This window comes from Ursus arctos, unplaced genomic scaffold, assembly GCF_023065955.2.
Source record: "Ursus arctos isolate Adak ecotype North America unplaced genomic scaffold, UrsArc2.0 scaffold_8, whole genome shotgun sequence".
NCBI classification, from domain to species: domain Eukaryota; kingdom Metazoa; phylum Chordata; class Mammalia; order Carnivora; family Ursidae; genus Ursus; species Ursus arctos.
Genome location: NW_026623100.1, coordinates 31,111,656 through 31,137,969, shown reverse-complemented (window position 1 = coordinate 31,137,969; position 26,314 = coordinate 31,111,656). Strand labels below are relative to the sequence as shown.

General features: G+C 37.0%; 1 protein-coding gene and 2 pseudogenes across 1 annotated transcript in view; 1 reads left to right on the top strand and 2 right to left on the bottom strand.

Moving 5' to 3' along the window:
- Positions 1-13,275, bottom strand: part of ACTR2 (actin related protein 2) — a 34,916-nt gene extending 21,641 nt beyond the window's left edge. The window contains exons 1-3 of the mRNA XM_026484469.4: positions 13,063-13,275; positions 6,313-6,423; positions 720-935 (exon numbers count right to left, since the gene is read on the bottom strand). Coding sequence (XP_026340254.1) covers positions 720-935; positions 6,313-6,423; positions 13,063-13,110 — 375 coding nt within the window. The 5' untranslated portion in view covers positions 13,111-13,275. The remainder of the gene's footprint in view (positions 1-719; positions 936-6,312; positions 6,424-13,062) is intronic.
- A 190-nt stretch (positions 13,276-13,465) lies between these two features.
- LOC113268328 (store-operated calcium entry regulator STIMATE-like) lies at positions 13,466-17,606 on the top strand (annotated as a pseudogene).
- A 6,477-nt stretch (positions 17,607-24,083) lies between these two features.
- LOC123000392 (trafficking protein particle complex subunit 2-like) lies at positions 24,084-25,087 on the bottom strand (annotated as a pseudogene).
- Between the last annotated feature and the right edge of the window lie 1,227 nt (positions 25,088-26,314).

Here is a 26,314-nt window from a genome sequence, read left to right as displayed (position 1 = left end):
TGGCCTCTCTTCCACCCTTGCCTCCTCATGGTCTACTCACAACACAGCAGCCACAGACACTGAAACCGGAGCGCGCTCCTTCTGCGTGCCGGCCCTTCATTTCACTCAGAGTAGAGTAACGCTCTTTAAGGGCCTGCGAGGCCCGAGATGATCTGGCCCTGTTATTTCTCTGACCTCATCCCTTGCTGCTCTCCCATACTGGCTTCCTTGCTGACTCTGTAGCACACCAGGCTTGTTCCCATTTTAAGATTTTCACACTGGCTAGCTACTTCCTTTGTCTGGAATGCTTTTCCCCCACATAGCCTGGCCGATTCCCTTCTTCTTTGTTTAAACATCACCTTCTCTGGGAAGCCTACACTCACACCCTATGAAAAATGTAACCTCCCCACCCCCCTTAACCTGCTCTTTCCCCCTTCTTTAGTATCTATTATCTTCTAACAAACCATTCAATTAACTCACTTTTTGGGTGGTGGGGGTGGGGTAGGGTGGAGGGGTGGGTGTCACCTGCCAGAACATAAGTTCCCTGGCAGCAGGACTTGATTTTGTTTACTGATATTTCCTACTTAGAAATAATGACTAGTTAGGTGCTCAATAAATAGGATCTGGGGGGAAACAATGCTTTTCATTCCCTTTATCCTCAACAACGATGAAAGAAAGAACATTTGCTATACCGTCACATCACAGAAACACATTCATACACATCGCATTTAAAAACTTACCTCTACAATCTTCTCTCTGTTTTTGGTTGGGTTCATGGGAGGTTCTGTGAGTAAGATTTTACAGTTTCTGGTATCTATGTTAAGTTTCTCTGGTCCAAATGTATAATCCCACAGGTGTTTCATGTCATCCCAATTTCGTACTATGCCATTTTCCATAGGGTAGTTAACTTCTAACATTGAGCGTAATTCACTTGCCTCATCACCGACCATAAGATCCTAGAAAATTATAATATCAAGGCTTTAGAACAAATTCTTGCATAAAATATCTTCAGAAAATTACATTCCCATATTTTGGAAAACTTGGGAATAATTTAATTTTAATTTTTCTGGCACTTTCAGATAAAGTTGCTCATTCCACAAGTTTAAAAAATCTTTTCTGTCAAGAACAATGCCTTGGAAAGTTTAATCATGGATAATAAATTTTTACGTACAACGTGGTTTAAGTCAATAAATGGACCTTACCTTTAATACATATGTTTCCAAAAGAAGAGCATTAGCACAAATAAACCCCACATTTTCATATTTTGGAGGGTTTTGTATGAGGTTTCATCTGTTTCTTTTGCTCAAATGTTCAAAAAATAAGGCCTGTGATATGTGAAATAGCACATCAGGGAAAAAAAACTTGTAGAAAAATGCTCAATGCATGCAGCACAGTTCTTTGTACTAAATATCGAAATGGTAAGTGTAAATGATACATTTTAATGTACTACAAAGCAAATGAAAGAAGTTAAAAATTAAATGATTCTTTATTATATTGTAATAATGCAGATATGCACCACATAACTTGCAAATTTCACAAATTTCTACCTGTACATGCCTCAGAATTGAAATTAAGTTGATCAATGGAAATTTGTAGAGATACCAAAAATTAAGACACAGGGAAACAATTTTTAAAAATCAGCTCATGAGCAACATTTCCAACCTTAAAGTGTAATACTGGAAAGCTATGCTAGCGCACAAGAAGCAGAGTACTCACAAGTCTTGTCTCCAAGGAGGGCATACTTAAAATGACCCACATTTGAAAAGTCAAATTGTGTATGTATAATAAAGGCTAATGATGTCACAGAATTTAAACTTCTTTTAAAAATCAGCTAGTCAAGTTATTAAATAATCCTGATTTCTACATATAAATTCAACTTAAAAAAGCTATCAGAAATAGCTGTTTGCTACAATACCATAAGTTTAAAACATGAGGAAATGAAAAGAAACATTAAAATTAACATAAAATGTCTCAAAATAAGGCTTAAATATCCATGAGTTTAGAACTTTTAAAAATAACAATTTAAAAAAAGATCAGAGGTAAACCAGGGTGAGGGCTCAAAAAAAGATTTCTGGAAAATCCACTGAGAGCAACAACAAAAAGGAAAAACAAAGTTAAAGCAGATGCTAGAAATGTTCACTAAAACTTCTCTGTTGCAACTAATTTCTTATAAAGTTAATATACCATAACTTAAACACTCAAATTTCTTAAATATTAACTGTTTAAAATCACCTGATAGGAAAATGGAAAATTAAAAATCTGCATCTGTGAATTCTAGTCAATGACATGCATATGTTGAATTACTTTAGGAGAAGTACATTGATACTCTGAAATACATCAAAAAAGAGATAGACTAATGGGGGGATGAATAAATAAATATGAGATATGTCCATAGAGTAAATATTAATGTCAGAATCTACGTGATGGGTATAAAGGTTTCACTGTAAAATTCGTTCAACTTTGCTATACGTTCTAAACATTTAAAAAATGTTGGGGGAATCTACACCTACAAGAACACACATTACTTTTAACCATTAACAAATATAATACACAATTTTGTTACTTACTTTCCTCTAGAATGTATCATTCTATGTGTTGTACAAAGTTAATAAATTAGATAATTAGATGGCTTACATAATGAATATACATTCACATCTATAGTTCATCAAATTTAGTCTGATCTGATTTCATCAGAATATTTACTTTTATTTCCATGCAAGAACAGGGATTTACATGTCTGACCCAATACCAATTCAAAATAAAAGCCTCATCTATCCTACTTCTAGAGCATACACACTGTAAAGGATAAACTGAAATAAACATCTGGCATTGAATATTTTATCCCTCTGAACAAAGAAGAGGGACAGTTAAAATGGAAAAAAGGTATTAACCTATGAAATTAGTGCAAATATTCTCAAGTAGCTCAAGCACCTAATCCAAAAATTTATCTGTATCTAAAATTTTAATTTAAAAAATCATAAAACATATAATCTCCCCTAGAACATTTCAACTTCCAAAAACTACAAATGCCAAGAGCTTTATGTAACTCGTCCTCATACCTGAGAACCTTAGATTCTGACCACCCACCTCATCCCTGGACTTTAAGCCTAAACTACCACCTGTTACCTGAAAGAATGAGAAATCACAGTAACTGTCTGAGATGTTGTTTCAAAGGCATTATCTTTTATGAAAAGCAGGCAGTGTAGATTATATTTGCCAAGAATTACTCTGAACAATGTCACCTCAAATTGGAAAAGAGAGTGAACACACTTTAAAACCATAATTAAATCCCTAAGAAGGAAATTCCATAAAAAAAGTTTGTTAATAAAGCCTACACTGTTCTCTACAAGTATACACTTAATCTCCTTAAGATTTTAAGACTAATGCATGATCTTTTATTTAGTATAAATATAGGAATTTCCACATTTAAATGTTTTCATTTACCCAAAAGAAAACCCCACAAAGATACTGTTACTAGTTAAAATATAAATAGAAATGCCTGATCTTTGTCAAAACTGCTTACAAATAATATCAAAAACACACAAACCTGAAAATACCTACTAATGAAGCACTTAAGGACTATCACAGAAAAATATAAAGAAGAGTGAATTGTTTGGATGTGCCCAGCTTCTAGTTCAAAAGAAAAAGGGGCCACACAATGGTATTTATTTAGGGGGAAGATCTGTTGTTTATGGAAAAGTCTTGTAAGACTTTCACATTTTTCTTATTTATCCTCGGATAATGTAAAAATCTGCTCATCAATAAAAATGGTATAGGAAACAAGTCAATCTCTTTTCTTCCCTTTTTACTATCTACAGGCATTGGCATATTAAAGTTTTACTCAGTTTATTACACATTTGCTACCCAACTGGATGCAAATACATACAGACTATGATAGGTAATGTTCAATTTAACATTGATCAATAAAATAGATTTATCCAAAGGTAACGACTTCACCCCAATTCTCTGGATCACACATATTCTAAATAAAGCTACTTGGTTTCTAATATTACGCACACCACATTCCATTTTAATTATAACATTCATCTATAAGAAACACAAGGAAAACAATTCAAAACTATGTTAGTAATTAGTTCTGGTTTGGTCCATTGTATGCAATCAGGAAAGTAGAGGAATTCATTAGTTGCTACCAAATTGAAGCAATGAAAAAGGTTAAAATCAAAGTACTTAAAATTAAAATATGGAATTACCCCCCTCCCCAATACTACAGGGACACAAAACAACAACTACTGTCCCATCAAGCAAAAGTGGAAAACAAACAGAGAGCATGTGTGTAACCTCACTTACCATCTTTTTGTTATTCTACTTCAACAGGTCAAGAAAGGTGAAGAGAGAGAAGGTAGAAGTAAGAGTCAGAAAAGGCCTAAATAAAATCCTCACTGAAATTTTTAAACATACAAGCAATAGAGACAAATTAGGTAGAGGTCAGATGCAGTACTATATCTTATGGAGTTAATAATTAGGGCCAAATTAACATGGACAGTTATTACTCCTGAATGAAAATTAACTCATTAAACAATTCAAATTTCCAGTTCTTAGTCTATCACCACATTTCAGCTAACAAAACACAAAAGTATAAGTCAATCCACTGGGCACAGGAATTCCAAAAAGTCAAGTTTCTTTAATTCATTACTGAATTTAAGAACTTTAATTAAGGAAAATAAACAACAGAAAAGGTCTAGCTGAGTTGGTAGAGGGTGAGTTTAGAGTGGTTTTTTTCTAAGCTCTAGTAGTCAAGTTAAATTTGACACAGATTTCTTTTACTATTTTCTACTGGAAGAACAAATTAACTTGAGAGACTTAAAAGATTGAGCAGATTGAACAGAACTGAGCCAACAGAACACAGAATGACAAACCATACAAGAAATGCTACTGGGGAATTCCTTAGCAAAAATGTCTTAGAATATAGACTAGTTTCATTTCTATCACTTGGCCTTAAAAAAGCAAGAAAGTGGGAACGAAAAGATATGTAATCATTTGTGCCATGTTAGAGATTAAAATGGTTACACGTGATGTATCTGTACACCTCAAAAATGTTATTATCCATAAAGTGTATTTAAAAAGACATTCTTTAAAAGCTTGATACTGAATAAAAAGTATGACTTCCAACTTCACTAAAAAAGTTTGTCCTTATCACTAGTACTGGCTAAATTTTAAGTTGTTCATTTAAGATTAAATTCAATCAGCATGAAAGGCATTCACAAAAAGAGAATAAGGTATCCCCTAAATTTCCCAAAAGACCTTGAAAAAAAAAATTATCATACTGAATGTCCCATTTGATTGTAAAATAACAAAACAGAGGCCAGAATCATTCACTACTTTAAGTCTTTAAAAATTCAACCCAGAACCTCAGTTTCAAGTTGACATTTGTACTCACTGTGTAACTCAATTCTCTAGTACCAAGAGCAGAGAGCTACCAAGTAGCAAATCTCTCCTAATTATTACTACCTTCCTAGATATCTCAAACGAATGTCCCAAAGAGGTACACTTAACTTGTATTTCAAATGACTCATAATCTAACCGAAGTTCTGCCAAAGACTGACCAGATAGGACCCACAATGCTAGCTTGTTCCCAAATTATTCAGTAAAAGGGCTCCTAAATTCGACTGCATTTTTCATAATCTGATCCCTAGGCCACCTGCAGAATTTAAGTCAATTGGTGACCACTGTTCTTTTGATTGTTCTATTTTTTTCTTTTAAAATATTGTAATTCCCACTTGATTTACCATCCCTTTAATACAGAGAAAAATCTATCATCCTTAATGTCCAGTCTCTCATGTTAAGTACAACCTTCCTCTTTTTTCCTTACAGTAAGATAAATAATGCAAGGCCAACTCAAGATTTGCACAGCTTCTTCCTGTACATTATGGAAATCAGTTAATATATTAGTGAAAAAAGGAACCAATAAAATTTATATCCTGTTTTCCTGACTAGTTATATTAAAAAGTAGGAGGATCAGGCCATGAGAAGGAAGCAAAAGTCTTAGGTCCCAAATAGACACTAATGTATAAAGAAAAATATATGGAACTGAAAGACATAAAAATATCAGGCTGATTTCTTTTAAACATTATATGTAATATGGGCTTTAAGTCCCTAATACAGTAGTCACATCATTACAAAAATCTTAAGAGTTTTACTCCATTCAGAGAGTAATGGCATTTCAGTTTTGAGTCTTTCTTCAAGTGCTGATATAAATTAAAAATATAAGAAATTCTGCCTCTTCGCTTTTCATGGTATCATACCTTAAAACTACTTAATTCAAAGAACACCCCACAAGTTTTGATCCTCATTTATCAATAAATAAAATATTACCTTGATTTCAATGTTTCCCACTTTGGTGGTTGATCTGATAATAGGTCTTCCAACCAAAGCTGGGAAGATGTGTTCTGGAAAGTTAGAGCCTGCATATCCACACTTCACAAACTGGAAAAGAACAGTAAAAGTGGGTTAGTGTCAAGGTATTTACCATGTCCATTTAAAAACAGCATCTGGAAAATACTACTTTGCATTTATACAATATTTTAAACTTTTGGTGCCTTCAAATTATCCAAAGTAGTCACCCAATCTATCCTATTCTCCTTTTATTTCCTTTATGGCATTGACTACTTCCGAGTTCACGTTTATTTACCAGTTAACTGCTTATTTAGTGTGCAAGTCTCCCCACTACAGGGAAGTCTCAGGAAAGCAGGGAGCTTAAGTGGAGCAGTTCATGGTGGAGCCCAACACCTCAAAGAGATCTCAGCACGCAATAGTCACACAAGGGAGAAACGGAACATTCACTCAACAAATGCTAAGAATCTTTAAAAAGAGAAATGTTAGAAACTGAACAGAACTAATGCTTCAATTCTAAAGCAGGCTTTCGTTTATCTCTAGCAATTCACTTAAGCAACATTTACCAAAATGGGGGAGAAAATGGCATCTGGACTCGCATCATGTTAGAAAAAACCATTTGGGGCACTTTTGACTGTTTACACTTTTATATTTAGATAAATGTATTTAGTAATACTAGGTAACCAGTATTTTATGTTCAGATAGTGTAGTTCTCCAGTGAGGGCCTAACACTGACTCTGATAATACTCTGTAAGAAACTGATACACTAAGAGATTTAACAACTACAGTAAAACTGAAAATAGAACCAAGGGTTTTTAATTCTTGTACCAATAATACAGTCTGTTCAGTCTCATTTTTAAGAGCAGACATTGCAACGAAAACGCAATTAAAAACTTCAGGGTAGGAGGAGGGAGCTATAGACCAGGAAATGTAATCATAGTCTCAACCCTCTTCCTTAACAAGTCTTCATTCATGTAAGTTATATGATGTAAGGATTTTTGTGTCTACTGATGAATCCCAGGTGCCTAGAACAGTGTCTGGCACATAGCAAGTGCATACTATATAACTCATCAATAAAAATGAAAAGTTTTGCTGTTGATTTGGGAGTATGATACTATGATTATTTTAATACAGAGAGTATGTTTCATACTGAGAAAAAGTACATTGTTTCATGGCTCCAGGCACCATACAATCTCTGAAAAGAATTAAGGAGAAAAACAGTATCTGAGTGTGACACATGACAGTAATCAGCATGAAAGGCATTTTTGTACACATGACATGGCAAATACAAAAAGGTTGACAGAAACTATTAACCTACCCCTTGACAGAAAGCTACTGTGTACAAGAAACTGTTTTATTTGACGGTGGTAAAACTAAGCAACAATCTTAAACTTACTGACTTCTGACTAACACCCCAAAATATAAAATTTTCATATATCAAAGATCTCTATACCGACCTTGTTGAAAATGTTGATGAACCACATTTAATTATAAATAGCCTAGAACATTCTGCCACCCAGAATTTCAAGTGAATTTCAAGTCTTTTATAAATAGAATTTTTTAAATATGTTAAAGTCATGACTTATGCAGATTAAAGCTATGAAAAATCTGTCTGAAATACCACCTGAATTCCTATCCTCTCAATTCACATTTACATATTAGAATCTACATAAAACATACTATTCATATACATTTTCTTCCAAACCCACAAAACCTAGTCCTGGTCAGTTAACCTCTGAGCCACCAAGGCTAGGGTATTTTTCAATTATAGCTACCCATTTCTAAAACTACGATACAATTCTTACTGGATTATCTTTCAAGGCAATAGTAGGATATGATAGCATAAGGAATAATCTTTTTTTTTAAGATTTTTTTTATTTTATTTATTTAATTAATTAATTAATTAATTTGACAGAGAGAGAGTACAAGCAGGGATTGCTGCAGGCGGAGGGAGAGGGAGAAGCAGGGAGCCCGATGTGGGGCTGGGTCCCAGGACCCTGGGATCATGACCTGAGCCAAAGTCAGATGCTTAACTAACTGAGCCACCCGCACGCCCCAACAATACCCACATTTCTATATGAATAAAATTTGTCATGATCATCAGCCTAATATCAGCATTAGAAATAATTTACCTTATAGTCCAAATATAGAAAGTAAATATTATGCAGGTATTAAATTCTTACGTTTACCTCAAAGTAATGAACAGATAAGGACACTGGGTGGGTCAAAAGTGTCTATTCCAGGCTGAAAATGCTCACTTATATAGTTATAGACGTTTTTAAAGAAAATTACAGAACGAATGACTGAAAAAAGAATCAACAAGTTTGTAAGGGCCATCTTCAGCATATTAAATGTAAACAAATGAGTTACGAGAGAAATCATATTAAAAACTGAAGGTAGGGGCGCCTGGGTGGCACAGTCGTTAAGCGTCTGCCTTCGGCTCAGGGCGTGATCCCAGCGTTCTGGGATCGAGCCCCACATCAGGCTCCTCCGCTAGGAGCCTGCTTCTTCCTCTCCCACTCCCCCTGCTTGTGTTCCCTCTCTCGCTGGCTGTCTCTGTCAAATAAATAAATAAAATCTTAAAAAAAAAAATTGAAGGTAGGAGGACCAGGCTGGCATGGGAAATAAATCAAATCCTGGTGCAGAGAGAAGACTGTGAAGGCTGACATGCTTCCCCTCTCATTCCAAGCTACACACACTCAGAAACACACAACATGGCAAATACATAAATAATCACATTTGTCAATGTTTACTGATTATAAATGTTCAGATGGGAGGTTTATATCTTAAAATTCTTGTTTGAGCATATTTTAAGGGATGAAATATTTGCCAAGTGACTAAGGTAAAAAGACCTCCCTGAAATATGAGACCCCCTGAAACTATAAAAACAATTGTAAACCCACTTACTCCTGTGCTTTACAAAATAAGGAAAGTTGGCATTTAATCCAAATTAAACATATCAATCACTTATTAATGAAATGACTTATTCAGCTTAAGCAGTAGCTTACTGGAAGCAGGTGCTGCCTTAGTAACCCAGCACCAGCACTCCTACAGGGATACTCAGTCAAAATGGCAATAGCTGTACTATTTCACATTATTTCAAATGTGAAAGTATTAACAGCTATAATAAGAATTTAATTAAAATAATCTATCTTTAATAACATAAAATGAAGACACAATTTGGCATTTCCTTTCTTGCAAAAAGTCAGTACTTTTTAAAAAAATCTAATTCATGTGATAAAATGCAAAGAAAATATTCTTTTCTAACTACTCATTTGGTATCATTTTAATCCTTGCAATACCTCCCCAGTCTAATCATTTTAAGACTTCGACTTAGTTCTCTCATTGTGTGCAAGAAGGCTATGTTTAAGAAATAGATTTTACCATATATAGTTTCCTCTTCATAGCACTGTGGTTTGAACTGGCTCCCTTACTTGCCACTGAGTCATCAAATGGTAAGAACATGAACAGTACAATGTTCTTTCAAGCAAAAATGAAGAAAAAAATCCAAGGACATTTGCTCTAAAAGTACCTTTCTTCCCTCAAAAAATGAACTGGGATTTATAAAGCCCCATTTGAGTTTATATAATGGTAATTTTCCTTTATTAATTTAATCTGATGGTACTGATACATTCATTAATTTAATTGCCCAGTGATTATTCTCATCTTAAGCCACAAAAATATTTATACTATTTCAAAGCATTTTGCAGAGTGAAACCAAATTTGTTTTTGGTTTGTTCCTACTTCAAGCACTCCTAAATTCAACAAATAAACAAGCACAAATCTGATAAAGCACACCATAAGCAACAAATGTGAGAATTATAAATGAAAGCCTAATTACCCTAGTATAAGCTACTTTGTATCATTAGACCCTAAAAATTGCACCAGTCACACAGTAAGCACAGGAGTCTTCCCTGCCGGTGAACTATCTTAATGCTGATGAAATCACCCAAGTTTGGTAATAATACACAACAGGGGCCCGGGCCCAACTCTTGAAAGACACCTAAATCTAAGCAGATGTCCAGATTTTCATCTGTCTGGCCATTTTCAGTGGCTCTATTTAGATGGAAGCTTTAGTTTAGGTTTGAATGGTTATAAAGATGAAATGCATAAATTATTGGAATCAGGTAAGTTTTCCTCCTCTAGGCCACCCTAATGAGAGAGACCCTGTTCTAGTTGGGAGCTAGTGAGGAAGAGAGGCAGGACCAACATCTGGCATGTGATCCTAAGACTCACCCACTCTTAGAGCATTCCAATTAGGGCCTGCCAGCGGGGTTAAAAAAAAAAAAATCATCAATTTCTCAAACAGCCTATAAATCTAAAACCTAAAATGTGCAAGAGGCCAGTTGCTTTAGGGTAACAACTATTTACAGAAGTTTTTAGAAATTAAATTTGCAAACACCTTCTGTAATATTTAGTTGTAGATAACTCAGTATAGCTTCAGGTACCTAAACAAAATCAAGAGGACCATGAAGTATAAACAGGAAGAAATAGAGAATTTCTGTATTTAGAATCCTCTAAATTTTCAGAAATACCACAGCATTCCTAGCACATACTACATCAGAATTGTTTCTTCATTTGAAGCCAATCTTGTCTACAGAAAATCTGGATAAAATTTTAAAGTAACTAGAAATGTAACACCAAATACATACATTTTGTTCAAATTAACTACATTTTTACTTTAGTGATCTCTTAAGGTATAAGATTCTTAAATTACGGATTAACCACAAGCCTAATCAATAACATAGTGTCAGCCTTCTAGCTCAGGTAAACTAATGAAATAGTAACAAAAATGAACTCATGGCTAACATTCCTATCTCACTGAATATTGAAAAACTCATACACTACAAATACAAAGCTGGTTACCCTTTGAGAGGAGGAATCCATTGAAATATAACTGGCTCTGATTTCTAAAGTGAGTATCAGGCATTTTTTAAAAAAATATCATAAATTCTATTTTTAAAGCTTTATATTTATTTAGAGGTCAATTTGAGACTACAGGGAGAATCAGGCTACTATTTTTTTTTTAAGCACCCTTAACTGAGTTTTAGCTGTAAAAGTAATAAATTTTTTATAGTTAATTTTATTTAAAGATAGTCTCACATGTTTTGTTAAAAAACAAAACACAACACTTCCCAATAATTCAGAAGAGTCATGAAGTCTTTCCCATCTTCCCTCACTCTTATCCCTCAGGCTCATAGGTAACCACTATGAATATACCTCTCCCCCTAAAACTTTTGTGTACAAGTTCGTGGACACATAAACATATTTAATAAAAATAAAGAACACTCACATAAATGGGATCATTCTAAAACTTTAACTTAACAATAAATCTTAGACATGTTTCCACAGTGGTGGATCTTTTTTTTAAGTATATCATTTTGTATGGATGTCTCATTATTTGGTAACTCTTCCTACTCTTGTGTTTTTAACTTAGTTTATATAAAACTAGTATAATTATTGCTTGTAAAAGTCTGTAGCACAGTAAGGGCAGTATTATGCAGTATATATCAGCTCCTTTTTTCCCCTCAACAATCCAGTTTCCAAAACATTTTAAAGTTCAAGTAAAATCTTTTTTTTCAGGCATACCACATAGTGATTTGACAACTATATGTTATGCTATGCTCACCATGGGTGTAGCTACCATATAATGTTATTCAGTATAACTGACTATATTTCCTATGCTGTACCTGTCATCTGTGTGTTTTATTCACTCCATAACTGGAAGCCTATTTTAATTCACATGTCACATTTATGGAAAAAGAAGAGAAAAGTCACAAAATATTGCAATTCCAAAATGGTTAGAAATCATTGTAATGTAGGGGGAAATGATCACTATAGAACTCATCCCAAATAAGTAACATTTCTGTCTTCTAATGTGCTACTTCAAATAAGTTTTTTTAAATGGGGGGGGGGGATTGAAAGCAACAACTTTCAAATGATTTCTACATCAGTGTTTTAGCCAGATTTTTACAATCATTTGCCTTTTTGAATCTTAAAGACTAACATGATCTGTGTTTTGCATCTAAGGAAGAAAATTGGGGAGGGGGATACCAAGATTTGTTAACTTCCCCCAAGGTCCACAATTAACACGTGGGCCTTAAAAGGGTCCTAGATCTCCCGAGATCAATAGAACATACTGTCTCTGCGGGGCTGCACCGAGGCCAAATTCCCAGCATGCAGAACAAAAAGTAAATGATGCCTTGCTCAACTGCCCCCCCCCTCCAAAACTGCGAAAGGGCTGCGGCTCGTTGCATGACAGCACTTCCCTTTTTTTTCTTTAAACCCGTTTCCTGCCTCCCGTTCGGTATCTTCAATTATACAGGAAGAGGAAGGCCTCTGGGTCTTTCTCCTTTCTACAGAACCAGTGACCCTGGGGAATGGAGCCCTTATTGAACAAACCTACCCAGTCTTTTACCCCTCCAGCCCTTTAGCCAAATTATACCCATTGGGGCGCGGAGCCGGCCCCCGGCAGCAGACTGGATCCCCCTCGAGCGTCGGCCCTGCCCGCCGCCCTCACCCGGAGCTGCGGAGGTGGCAGGCTTGGGGAGACCAGGACCGGGCTCGGTCCGCTCACTCCCCACGCCCGCGAATGCCGGAAGCGCTGCCCCGCGCCCCTAGGTCCCGGCGGCCCGAGGGCCCTGGGGTACAACCCCGAGCGCCGAGGGCCCGCGCGCCACTCGCACATCCCCGCCCTGGCCTGTGGCCACGGCTTTCCCGCCGGGCGCTTACCCCCGTGCCGTTGTCGCACACCACCACCTTCCTGCCCTGGCTGTCCATCGTCTGCCCGGAAGAGAGCCGCCGCCACCACCGAACGACCTACAGCCCCTGCTGCCCGGCCCTTTCCTCTTCCTCCTCCTTCCTCGCGGCCCCTCCTTCGGCCCAACTTTCTTCCCCCAACCGGAAGTCACCGCCCGGCCCCACCCGCCATTTAAGATACTGCCTGCGCGGAAGGGGTGGGGATGGGTGGGAGGAGGCCGAGACCGACAGTAGTGAGATCCAATAAGAGACGGAGAAGTGTCGAGGCCCCGCCTACAACTCCGGTTTCTGCTTCAGCTCCCCCTCAGCCGTCGCAGTCACCGCCCACCCGGTTTCTTACCCACTGTTTCTAGTTCCTGGAGCTTCGCGGGCCTTAATGGCTGCAGATACGTTGCAGCCCAAGGCGTTGCAGGAGTTGAGGGGCACGCTTCCTCGTCTGCAAAAGGGGCAGGCAGATGAAGGACAGTGGGTCTTTGTGAGATGGCGGTGGAATGTGGCGAGAAGAGCCAGCCTTGAGGGCCGAAGGCGGGAGAAACAAACCTGGACATCACTGCTGACTTCACCGTTGAACAAGGCTTGGTGTGTCATTGCTTCTAGACCTCTTCAGGGAACAGAGCAGGGATGGATACACACATATGCAGTCATGCGTTTATACTGATACCTCCATTTCCAGCCCAACCCTTTTTTGCCCAATTCGCCCTTAGTCAAGTGAGTGGGAGTGGGCACCTACCTTTTCAGCCCCCTCGCTCACCACTTCCCTTCCAAAAGCACCATGTTGCTTCACACCTCTTCACTGTATGTACGTGTTTGAACCCAGAGTCTCGGCTTTAAAATCAGATAACCCCAGTTTCAAATACGGCCCTGCCACTCAAGAGTTCTGTGATTTGGATTTATCCTTGTCTATGCATATGAAAACTAACCTCTACTTCCATGGGTGGTTGTGAGGATAAAATTCTGTGCATTGAGTAAGTATCTATTCAGTGGTAACTATTGATTATTATTTACATACTTTTAAATATATAGTGCTTTCTACCTATAATGCCTCTCTTTTTATTTTTTAATCGATCAGATTTCTGCTCATGTTCTAAGACCCAGTTGTCACATCTATGAAGACTTTGCTGATTAACCCTCAAGATGCTCTTTACTCTTTTTTCTCGAATTAGTTTACCATGGATATATGAATAATACTACTGTGCTTATTACATTCAACAAATTATTGGATGAGTGTTATTAAAATTTATGTTGAAAAAATGCTAGCATCTTTGAGAGGTGAGAACCAGAATTGTGCTTTCACATGGCTGTACATGTGCAGTGACTAGGATAAAACTTGGATCATGAACCCCTCAGTCTAGTATTATAATACTAGGCTGCCTCTCAGTTTTCACTTTGTTCTTTTGTTAGACCAGTGGTTTTCAAACCTTTATAAAGGCATAGGTGGCTTTATTCAAATTTAAACTTTTTTTTTTTTAAAGACTTTATTTACTTGACAGAGATAGAGACAGCCAGCGAGAGAGGGAACACAAGCAGGGGGAGTGGGAGAGGAAGAAGCAGGCTCATAGCAGAGGAGCCTGATGTGGGGCTCAATCCCTTAACGCCAGGATCACGCCCTGAGCCGAAGGCAGATGCTTAACCGCTGTGCCACCCAGGCGCCCTCAAATTTAAACTTTAAAAAAAAAAGATTATTTATTTTAGAGAGATTGCAGGAGCACGGGGAGGGGGGAGGGGGAGGGGAGAGAGAGAGAATCCTCAAGAGCGTGCAGCCTGATGCAGGCAGGGCTCAATCCCAGGACCCTAATATCATGACCAGAGTGGAAATCAAGAGTCCACCACTTAACTGACTGAGCCACCCAGGTGTACCACTCAAATTTAATCTTACATGGAACCTCAACATATAAAACAGATTAAAGCTGCCATAGTAGTTGAAAGTTTGAGAAATTAGGATGTTTAGGAGGCCTCAGGGAAATAGGTCTTCTCTGCACCTGCTTCAGTAGTTGCTAAGGTACCTCAGCCTGCTGAACAGTGCATTAGTTCACAAATTACACATCCTCCTCTTGTGGCCAGGCACTGTCCAATTTTCCTTGAAGTACATTTATTTGGTCTCAGCAAATTAAACTCAAGCATTGCTGTGTCCTTTTATTTTTCCTCTCTATGAAATTTTCATACTTTTTTTTTTTACTTTTTAAGAAATTACATTTTTCATTTTTTTCCAATTATAAAAACAGTACATGGAGATGATAGAAAATATCAAACATCTATTCACTGTACTAACGAAAATGCAGCAAATCCTTGATTATGCAAATTCAGATGCAGTACTATTGGTGACTGGCTCCTGCCTTCTATACCAGGCAAAACCTGGTCATTTCACTGTCCTCAAAATAATCTGATCACACATTTTAGGCAACTATTTTGGGGGAGGAGGGTTGGGAGACTTCAATTCTGTCCTTCTGTCATGGTTTTCTGTATATTATTCCACGTAAAAATCTTGCAGGTAGATATCCCCATTTTACACATGAGAAATGAGGGCTTTAAAAAAATTAAGTGTAGTAAGGTCATAGGACATGAGGTCTACATAACAGAAATCAATATATTGTTATATGTCATTGGCGAACAATCTGAAAGTGAAAGAACATCAGAAAAATCCAAATAAATTTAATGCAAGACCTATACACTGAAAACTATAAACATCACTGAGAGAAATCAAAGAGGATCTAGATAAGTAAACATACCATGTTCATGGATTGAACACTCATTGTTAAATGACAGTTCTCTTCAGATTGATCTATAAATTCAAATGTAATTTCTATCAAAACCCCAGCAGCCTTTTTTCTTTTCAGAAATTGACAAGTTTGAACCTGAAAGTTATATGGAAATGCAGAAGAGCCAGAATAGCCAAAACAATTTTGAAAAAGAAAAACAAAATTGGCAGACTTCCACTGATTTCAAAACTTATTATAAAGCTATAGTAATGAAGACAGTGTGATATTGTCACAAGGATGGACGTATAGATCAATGGTACAGAATAGACAGCCCAGAAATAAACTTACATTTATGGCCAACTGATTTTCAACAAATCTGCTAAAACAACAATTCAATGGGGAAAGGGCAATCTTTTTTTAAACAAATAGTACTTGGACAATTGGATATTCTTATATGTGGAGAAAAAAAAAAGACTTTGATCCTTACCTCATGCTAAACAAAAAATTAATTCAAATGGATCATAGATTTAAATTTAGAAGAGCTGGGGAGCCTGGCTAGCTCAGTTGGAGGAGCATGGGACTCTTGATCTTGGGGTTGTGAGTCTGAACCCAAATTGGGTGCAGAGATTACTTTAAAAAATCTTTTAAAAACTAAAAAATAAAGATAAATTTATAAGAGCTAAAACCATAAATTCTAGGAAAAAAGACAAGAAAAATCTTTTGGTGTTAAGAATGATTCATAAAAGAAAAAAATGATAAATTGGACTTAACAGAAATTTAAAACTTTTAACTCATGTATTAAGAAAACCAAAGACAAGCTGCAGACTAAAAGATTTTTGCAAATTACGTATCCAATGAAGAACTTGTATCCAGAATAAATTAAGAACACATAACAATAAGAAGACAAATTACCTAATATTAAAGTGGGTGAAAGATTTGAATGGACATTTTACCCAAGAAGTTTTATGGATGGCTAATAAGCACATGGAAAGATACTCAACATCATTAGTCATTAGAGAAATACAAATTAAAACCTTAATGAGAGTGGTGGCCTGTATGCAGCAAGGCCACGGGTGGACTGGGGCTTGTGCCCCTCTGTCAGGCTGGCAATGCAGGGCCCCACTGGGCACTCCCGCACAGTTTCAGCATCTTCTTGCAGGGGCTGCTCCGTGCAGTGGCCTTCAGCATGTTGATGCTCAAACCAAAGAACCAAAGCATGAAAGACATCCCTAGAGGATATGGTTTTCAGACATTTCCAAACAAGTCATAGGAATGTTGTTCATCCACTCTGCAAATGTGTACCTAACAGATCTCCTCGAATAGGACCCTCGTTTACTTCAGCTTCCTCCCGGGACACAACTGTTGGCAAGTTGCTCATCTATGTGGGCATGCAAGCCATGAGCCTCTTGGTCAAGTAGTAGCAGTGGAAGTCCCTGCATTTGGACGAATGTGGAGCCCCTCTGCAGTGTGGAGCCCAGGTGCAGCAGTATGTTTTTACATCTTGATCATGATTTTTGAGAAGTCTGTCACCTTCATCGTCCTCCTCATACTTCAGTGGAAAAAGGTGGCCCTTTGAGTCCCATTGAAAACCCAGAGCTGAAACTGGCCATCGTCATGCTGATTGCCCTTTTCTTTGTCAATGCTTTAATGTTTTGGATAGTGGACTACACACCTAAATTCTTCGGCATGCTCACTTGAAGAAAAAATGCAATCTTTTACAAAACCATGGTATCATTATACCTAGGAAAAATTAGTAATAATTCCACATCATCTAACATTCCATCCATATTTGTATTTCCCCAGTTGTCCCTACCATGTTTATAGCTGTTTTTCTTCCTAAACCAAGATCCAACCAGGGTTCAGATATTGTGTTTGTTGTTATGGCTCTCTCTTTTAAAAAAAAAATTATTTATTTAGTTGAGAGAGAGAGAGAGAGAGCACAAGTGGGAGGGGCAGAAGGAGAGGGAGAGAGAAACTCAAGCAGACTCCACGCTGAGCACAGAGCCCCAGGTGGGCTCCCATGACATCATGATCTAAGCAGAAACTGAGTTGATGCTCAACTGACTGAGTCACCCCGGCAGCCCTTGTTAATCTCTTTAATCTCTTAATCTAGAATAGTCATCCCACTTTTTTTTTTCATTGCATTAACTTTTTGAAGAGTTCAGATCATTTGGCTATAGAAATGTTCCATGTTCTGGATTTGTATAATTGCTTTCTTGTGTTTGGTTAAAATTTTAAGTAACATTTATACATAATGTTGTTATGGCATTTGATGATACTATAGACAGGCTGTGTTACATGGATATTCTTTGTTTTTGATAATACAAAATTAACATTGAATTGATATCAGAACCAAGCAAAAATCTTGCAATACTGTAAAAAATGCTATTGTCTTGGCTTAGATCTAGCCTAGAAAGAGTACAATTGTTATACATACATAGGCACGCACACAAAAGTAGGAATTTGTGGTTTGTGATTCCATAACTCTGTTGGGGAAGGGAATAAATGTTATGGAAGTTCTTAAACTAAATGCTTTACTATCCAAGTTCCTGACTTTATTTATTTATTAATTTTAAGTAGGTTCCTGTCCAATGTGGGGCTTGAACTCATGACCCTGAGATCAAGAGTTACATGTTCTACAGACTGAAACAGTCAAGTGCCCTTTTCCTGAATTCATTTAGCCTCTTACTTGTTTTTGGATTCTCTGTATAACATAAGTACATCTCAGGGTTAGAGGAAAATAATTCTGAAGAATTTATGTGTTTCATGATTTAATAGGTTTAAGTGGTTTTTTTTTATAAAAAGGATTTTATTTATTTATTTTAGAGGGAGCATGAGGGGGGAGGGGGCAAAGGGAGAGGCAGAGAGAAAATCTCAAGCAGACTCTGTCTTAAGTGTGGAGCCCAACAAGGGGCTTGAACTCACAACCCTGAGATACAACCTGAGCTAAAATCAAAAGTTGGATGCTCAACTCACTGAGCCACCCAGGCACCTTATTTTTTAATAATTTATCTGATTGCTCTTTTGGGCTTTTATTGTGGAAAATTTCAAACTCATATAAAAGTATAGTAAAATGAACCCTACAAGCCCATCAGCTAACTTCTACAGCGATAGGCTTTCTGCTGTTCTTGTTACATCAATTTCCCTCCACGTATAGTTTTCTTGTTCTTGCTTGCTGGAGTATTTGAAAGCAAACCTCAGGGATCATACATTACCTCCTTTACATACTTCGGTTTGTGTTTCTAACAATGACTTTAAAAACATGATCACAATAACATTATTATAGCCAACAAAATTAACAAATTCTTATTCCCCTAATAATCCATATTTAGCTTTTCCCAGTTATCTCCAAAATGTCCTCTTCCTCCTCTTTCATTTGGTTTTTTTCAATCAAGATCTAAATAAGGCCTGAACATTGCATTCAGTTGATATGTCTCTTAAGACTATTTTAGTCTATGACACTACCCTCTCTCTTTTCTTACACCATATTTTGGGTGAAGAAACTGGATCATTTGTCCTCTGGAGTTTCCCAATTCTATATTTGGCTGATTGTATCTATGAAATGTTGTTTGTCTTGTTCCTCTAGCCTCCATATTTTCTAGAAATTGGTGGTTAGATCTAGAAGTTTGATTAGATGTAGTTTCAACTATTTTGGTAAAAGTATTTCATAGGCAGTGAGTTGTACTTTCTATTGCATCACGTTTGAAGAAACACAGTTAGTGAAGATTATTCAGAGGATTTTGGTTTTATCAAATGATGTATTACAGAGTTCCCCATGAGTTTGCCACTTGATAATTTAAGCAGTCATCAATGATTGTTGCCTGATTGAACCAGAAAATAATCAAGTAATTTGCCTGACCCATAATTTCTCATTTCCAAAGCTAATAGGTTTTGACCTAATTAGCCACTGCAGTTGCTTTCCAATAGAATTATAGTTTTAAAACTAGGTTAATTAAATTATTTTTTAAAATCAAAACACAAATCTCATAGGCAATCAGTGTGTATAAGCTATAGTTTTAGTTGGCATTTTCGTTGTGATATTCCTCATTCAAAAGGTTCATATTTCCCCCCTCATCTCACCATTTACAAAAATTAACTTGAAATAGATCAAAGACGTAAATTTAAGGGGTAAAACTATGAAACTCTTTTACAGACATAGGGGGTAGAGATGCCTGGGTGACACAGTCCACTAAGTGTCTGCCTCTTGGTTTCAGCTCAGGTCGTGATCCCATGGTCATGAGATCAAGCCCCATGTTGGCTCTGTGGGGAGTCTGCTTGAGATCTCTCCCTCTGCCCCTCCCGCTCCTGCTCTCTCTCTCTCTCTCAAATAAATAAATAAATCTTTTTTTAAAAACTGTAGGGGATAAATCTTTATAAACTTGAATTAGGCAATGATTTCTTGGATGTGATACAAAAGCACAAGCAATAAAAGAAGAAATAGATAAACTGGACTCAATCAAAATTAAAAACATTTGTGCTACAAAAGATACCATCAAATGAGTGAAAAGACAACTCACAAAACGGGAGAAAATACCTGCAAATTGTATACCTGATAAGGGACTTGTACCTAGCACATATAAAGAAATTTTAAAATTCAATAATAAAAAAGAACTAAACCAATTTGAAAATAGGAAAAGGATTTGAATAGACATTTATTCAAAGAAGATATACAAAATGGCCAATAAGCTCATGAACAGAAACTTAGCATGATTACCATCAAAGAAACCATCAGGTAAATGCAAATCAAAACCACAATGAGGTTTCACTTCACACCCACTAGGATGGTTGTAACCAAAACAACAGATAATAATAAGTGTTGACACGGATGTGGAGAAATTAGAACCCTTATCTATTGCTGGTGGGAATGTAAAATGGTGCTGGTGGGAATGTAAAATGGTACTGCTGCTTTACAAAGCAGTCTGGAAGTTCCTCCAAAGGATAAACACAGTTAACATATGACCTAGCAATTCTACTCCTAGATATACACCAGAGAAATGAAAACATATGTGCACACAAAAACTTGTACATAAATGTTCATAGCAACATTCATAATAGCCAAAAAGTGGATACAACCCAAATGTCCATCAACCAATGAATGGATAAACAAAATGTAGTGTGTTCAATTACACATAATGGAATATTATTCAGCTGCAAAGAGGAGTATAGTACTGTAGTGCTACATGTTATTACATGGATGAACCTTGAAAACATTATGCTAAGTGAAGGAAGCCAATTCCATCTATAATTTATGATTCCATTTATGTGAAATATCCAGGATGGGCAAATTTATAGAAACAGAAGGTAAATTATGGTTTTTATGACTAGGTTGGTGGGTTGTGGGGGAGGAACAGAGAAATGAGGAATGACTGCTAATGGGTATATGTTTCTTTTTGGGATAATGAAATGTTCTAAAATTGCTTGTGGTGATGGTTGCACAACTCTATTGTAGTATTTATTTTTTCTAGTTTTACTGAGATGTAATTGACAGATAGTGTTGTATATATTTTAAATAAGTGAATTGTACAGTATGTGTATTATATCTCAATAAAGCCTTTTTTTTTAACCTTTCAGGATAAAAGCTAAAGCAGTTCGCTTTACAGGTGAAGAGAACTGCAAGTACAAAGACTCCCTGAGGCCAAAAAAAGGAATGAACAAATGAACAAAAGAAAGAGAGAAAGAAATGAGGTTGTTAGGTTGATCGACAAATATTTGTAAACTGGAGAGCAGATGGAGGAATGGCAGTCATTAAACAAACATTAGAAAGCTTAAACTTAATGCCTGAGGTTAGGATGGGGAAAAAGCAAGCTTCTTCTTGAGGCAGAAATCTGAATAGGAATTGACTAAAAATGGCTTAAAAATTAGTTGGACTCCTAAATATCCTCCTTTGGCCCTTCAGTCAGATGACACCTCATCCTGCCGCCCATGCCATCCCTCCTGTTGTGGAATGGAGTGACTTTTCTCTAGAGTGGGTTAAAGACAAAGGGACTCTGTTCTCAGGGACAGGCACAGTTGGGGACTACAGGGAGATTAATGGGAAATCTACATCCAAACAATGAGACACCCAGCCTCCTTCCTACTGAACTGCTAATAAACTGGTAATCAGTTTTCCTATAGATACTGACAGCTGGGGATCCCCCTAAAAAAATAGTCAAAGCTCTGCTAGGTCATACTACTGTAAAACCCACTCATCAACAGGACTCAGTGCCCAACACACATCTTCCATTCAGTTTTTCAGTCTTTCTCTCCTAAATATCATTGGACAGCCTAAGATCGTCAAACACTTGAGGAGAATCTCTAGCACCTAAGACAAAAACCAAAACAGTGACAATGTAGGAAGCAGAAGAGAACTTTTAAAAATCATCATAATTAATATCTTTGTGTCCTCAGAGGGATAAGAAAATTTTAATATGATAGGAGAAAAAATTCAACAGAAAGGTTGGAACATAAAGGTTAAGACGCTTTCCAGAAAGTAGAGTGAAAAGACAATAAAATGGGAAAAAAAGGGAAAAAAATTAAATTAGAGGATCAGGCCAGGACATTTTAAAAAATATTTTATTTATTTATTTGAGAGAGAAAGAGAGATCGTGCATGAGTTGGGGGGGCAGAAGGAGAGGGAGAAGCAGACTCCTCACTGAACATGGAGTCGAATGTGGGGCTTGATCCCAGGACCTAGAGATCATGACCTGAGCCAGAGTCAGACACTTAACCAACTGAGCCACATTTAATATCACATTTAATATCACAATAATAGAATTTACAGAAAGAAAGAACAGAAAATAGGAGGAAAGAAAGAATTTGAGATAATACAAGATTATTTCCAAGAACTGAGAAACAATTTTCTAGACAATGCTCCATTTCTCAGAAAGTTATTGAAGGATGTATTCCTGGAAAATGAGGCAGTTATTCAAGAAATATGAAATCATGAGAAGTAGAAGACCAGGAATTCACCAAAACAGAAGAGAAATAAGAATTCTATGACTGACAGTAGAACAAAAATCCCAAGGAATCTGCTGTGAATCACTTTAGGGTCTGAATCAGGACAGAGTACTTCAGGAGGGAAATCAATCTCTCCCTCCCCACATATACATACACATACGCACTAGATTATCTGATATATTTTAAGACTTTGAGGGGTGCCTGGGTGACTCAGTTGGTTAAGCAGCTGCCTTCGGCTCAGGTCATGATCCTGGGGACCTGGGATCGAGTCCAGCATCAGGCTCCCTGCTCAGCAGGGAGTCTTCTTCTCCCTCCCCCTCTCCCTTTACCCCTCCCTACCCCATTTGTGTGCTCTCTCTCTCTCTCTCTCAAATAAAAAAATAAAAATAAAAGACTTCACAAGCTGTGTATAGGTACTTCTAGTGGAGGGTTTGGTGATAAACTAGTGATCACTTCTTAAACAGAGAAAAAATAAGACAATGATTAAATCCAGGGAAAAATTTTAAATTGTAATACAAAAGAAATGTTATTATATATACTATATGGCTCAGTATGAGTATAAATACCAAATAATGGTCTAATCAAATATTATGATATTTGGATGCTAGGAGGATGAGGGGAAGGGAAGTGTATGTGTGTTGGGGAGGAGTTGTAATGGAGTTAAATGATCTTTCATAGTAGATGGTTAAGGGATGGTGTTTAAACTGAAAAAGATTGAGCACCTGGGTGGCTTAGTCAGTTAAGGGCCTGTCTTCAGCTCTGGTCATGATCCCAGGGTCTTAAGATCAAGTCCCACATTGGGATCCCTGCTCTATGGGAAGTCTGTGTTTCCCTCTGCCCCTCACCCATTCATTCTCTCAATCTCTCTTGCTCTCTCTTAAATAAATTAAATCTTAAAAAATTAGACTGGAAAAGATGAAGAAATAGCTGCAGAAGCATGTTCATAAATAAAGAGTTAAGTATCAGAAGAAACTACTAAGAGTTGAAGGTAGTTGCCTTGGGGAAGAAGAAATTGAGAATAGAGAGGGTAAGCCTGACGCTGGATGTTCAACCTTACAAGCCTTGTAAAACCACTTGACCTTTTTTTTGAGTTTCATTTATTTATTTGAGAGAGAGCACATGCATGTGAGCCAGGGAAGGGGCAGAGAAAGAGGGAGAGAGAATCTCAAGCAGACTCCCCTCTGAGCGCAGAGCCCATCAGGGGGCTTGATCTATCCACCCTGAGATCGTGACCTGAGCCGAAATCAAAAGTCGGCCACTCAACCAACTGAGCCACCCAGGCACCCCCGGACTTTTTTCCTAAACTTTTCCAGGCTATTTTCTCACGTTACTTACAATGTACACATTCCTGAAAACACACCATGGTAGCAATACCGTTTATTTCCAAATTTCTCTGCATTCAACTTAAGAGGTGTTTCTTCCCAAGAAACTGAAATTTTCTGCCAAATGGGCTTGATCAAATAGGAGAATTGGGTTCATAAAATGGATTCATTGCAAACTTTATGTATAAATCATAGACATCAGTAAAGAAGTTCTTTATTCATCTTCTTGCCTTATGTCACGAACCATAATAAATCTCACATGACCTGTGGCAACAAATGCCAAAAGAAACCACTCCTTGAACTTGCCCGCGGTTTTCAAGTCCATGTTGGTGGACAGTCACATGTCATCATCTACGAGATTGAGAGCAGCATGAGCTATGAACTGCTTCAGATGGTGACGGTCATCGTTGGATTCTGCTTCTCCAGCTAGCGAAAACTCCATTTCATAAAAACTGGATTATCATGGTGGCCAACACTTGTAAAGCAGAAGCTCTCAGACATTGTCGTCAGCAGATAGCCCTTGCAGGGAACGGCCAGTTACTCCCCACTGCAGACCTGCGCTGGGCAGCCTCTGCTGGAACTCCCCGAAAACCATGTGACTTTTCAACGTGTGTGTGTGTGTGTGTGTGTGTGTGTGTGTGTGTGTGTGTAGGTGGAATAGCCAGTACTAAATAAACAATGGCTGATTTTTTGCTTTTTGGCTTTCTTTTCATCAAGGCTTCATTACCCTATGCAACATAAATTGTAAGATCATCATGTATCTTGCTTAAATTACATTTTAACCCTTGATTTGGGAGCTTCCTTAGGCTTCTACACACAGTGTGGACAACACCCTAGCATAATCTCATTAGCAGCACTTTCATAAACTTTTACAATGTGATTATATATGTTGCTACCTCAACTCAGCTACTTACTGTTGATTCTTATAGGCTTCTGTTTCCAAGTTCAATTTTCTGTCCTCGAGGTTTGCTGACTGACAGGTACACAAGGGACTCTTTTTTTGCATAAATTTTATTACAAGTTGTATGAAAGTCTGTACTATAATAAAAGGTATATTGCATAAATAACATATAAAAAACTAAACATATATCCAATATAATATGCATGATAAAACTTGTGTCTATGGGGCATATTACAAAATGATATTTAAGGTTAGTGAAGATTATTAGAGGTTTTTTAGTGAAAGGTAGTGTGGATAACCTGCATTATTGAAAGAAACAATGCAAAGTCTATTAATCCAGATAGTTTAACAAAAGAACACAGATTTTAAAATACACACACAATGTTATATATTTTCTATGCCCTTAGGTCTGTAAATATATGTTAAAAGGATAAACGGATATCCTCTTGGGAGAGTACAAAATTTGAAAGGGATCAAAAAGAACTTACCTTAACTTAAAATATTCCAGTTTTTTTTTTAAACAGAGGGGATGTTTTCATGTATTTCCCATGAAATTAAAAATTAATGTCTAAAAACTGGATATAATTTAAAATGAATTTTATTAAGGTGTAATATACATGCAAAAAAGTGCATTTGTGCACTTTTTACACTCAAGACATTTTCACTAAGTGAACACAGCTATGTTACCACACCGCGGTCAAGAAGTATGATATTACAAGCCCCCCAGAAGATGTCCCCACCCCTCCTCTCAATAACTGTCCCACCTCTCCATCCCAAAGCAAAACATTACCCAGCTTCTAACAACGAAGATTACTGTTGCCCATTTTTTACTTTATACAAATGGAATCATTATGATATATATTCTTTTGTCTCATTTGTTTGCTCAACATAATGTTGTAAGATTCACTCATTCTTGTTGTTTCCTGAAGCTGTCATTGCCCTCAGAATTTGACTATTAACAGATGACTTTTTAATAAGGGTTCAGTGCCCCTAAACAGTTTTTTAAAAATAACTAAGTAAGTTTGAGTTTCACTTTTCACATGATTAAGGGGGGACAATTATGCCTGACAACGGTATCCAACATCAGCATGTAAGCTCCTGACCTCCAAGCGATCTGCCATCACCAAAAGAAATGATGAGAATAGCAGTTTTAATTTAAGAATCATTTGAATCATCTGGATAAAATGCATAAAATTTGATTAAATTCAGAATTTATGTATATTTAACCTAAGCAAGATATTCAGTTATTTTAAAAACGTGATTAAAATCTGATGGGATAGCTTGCTACTGAAAAGAAACACGAAGCTTGCGGGGGCAGTGATAAATTTAAATCTCTAATGAAAGATTAAAAAGGGATCAGTTCCATGGCC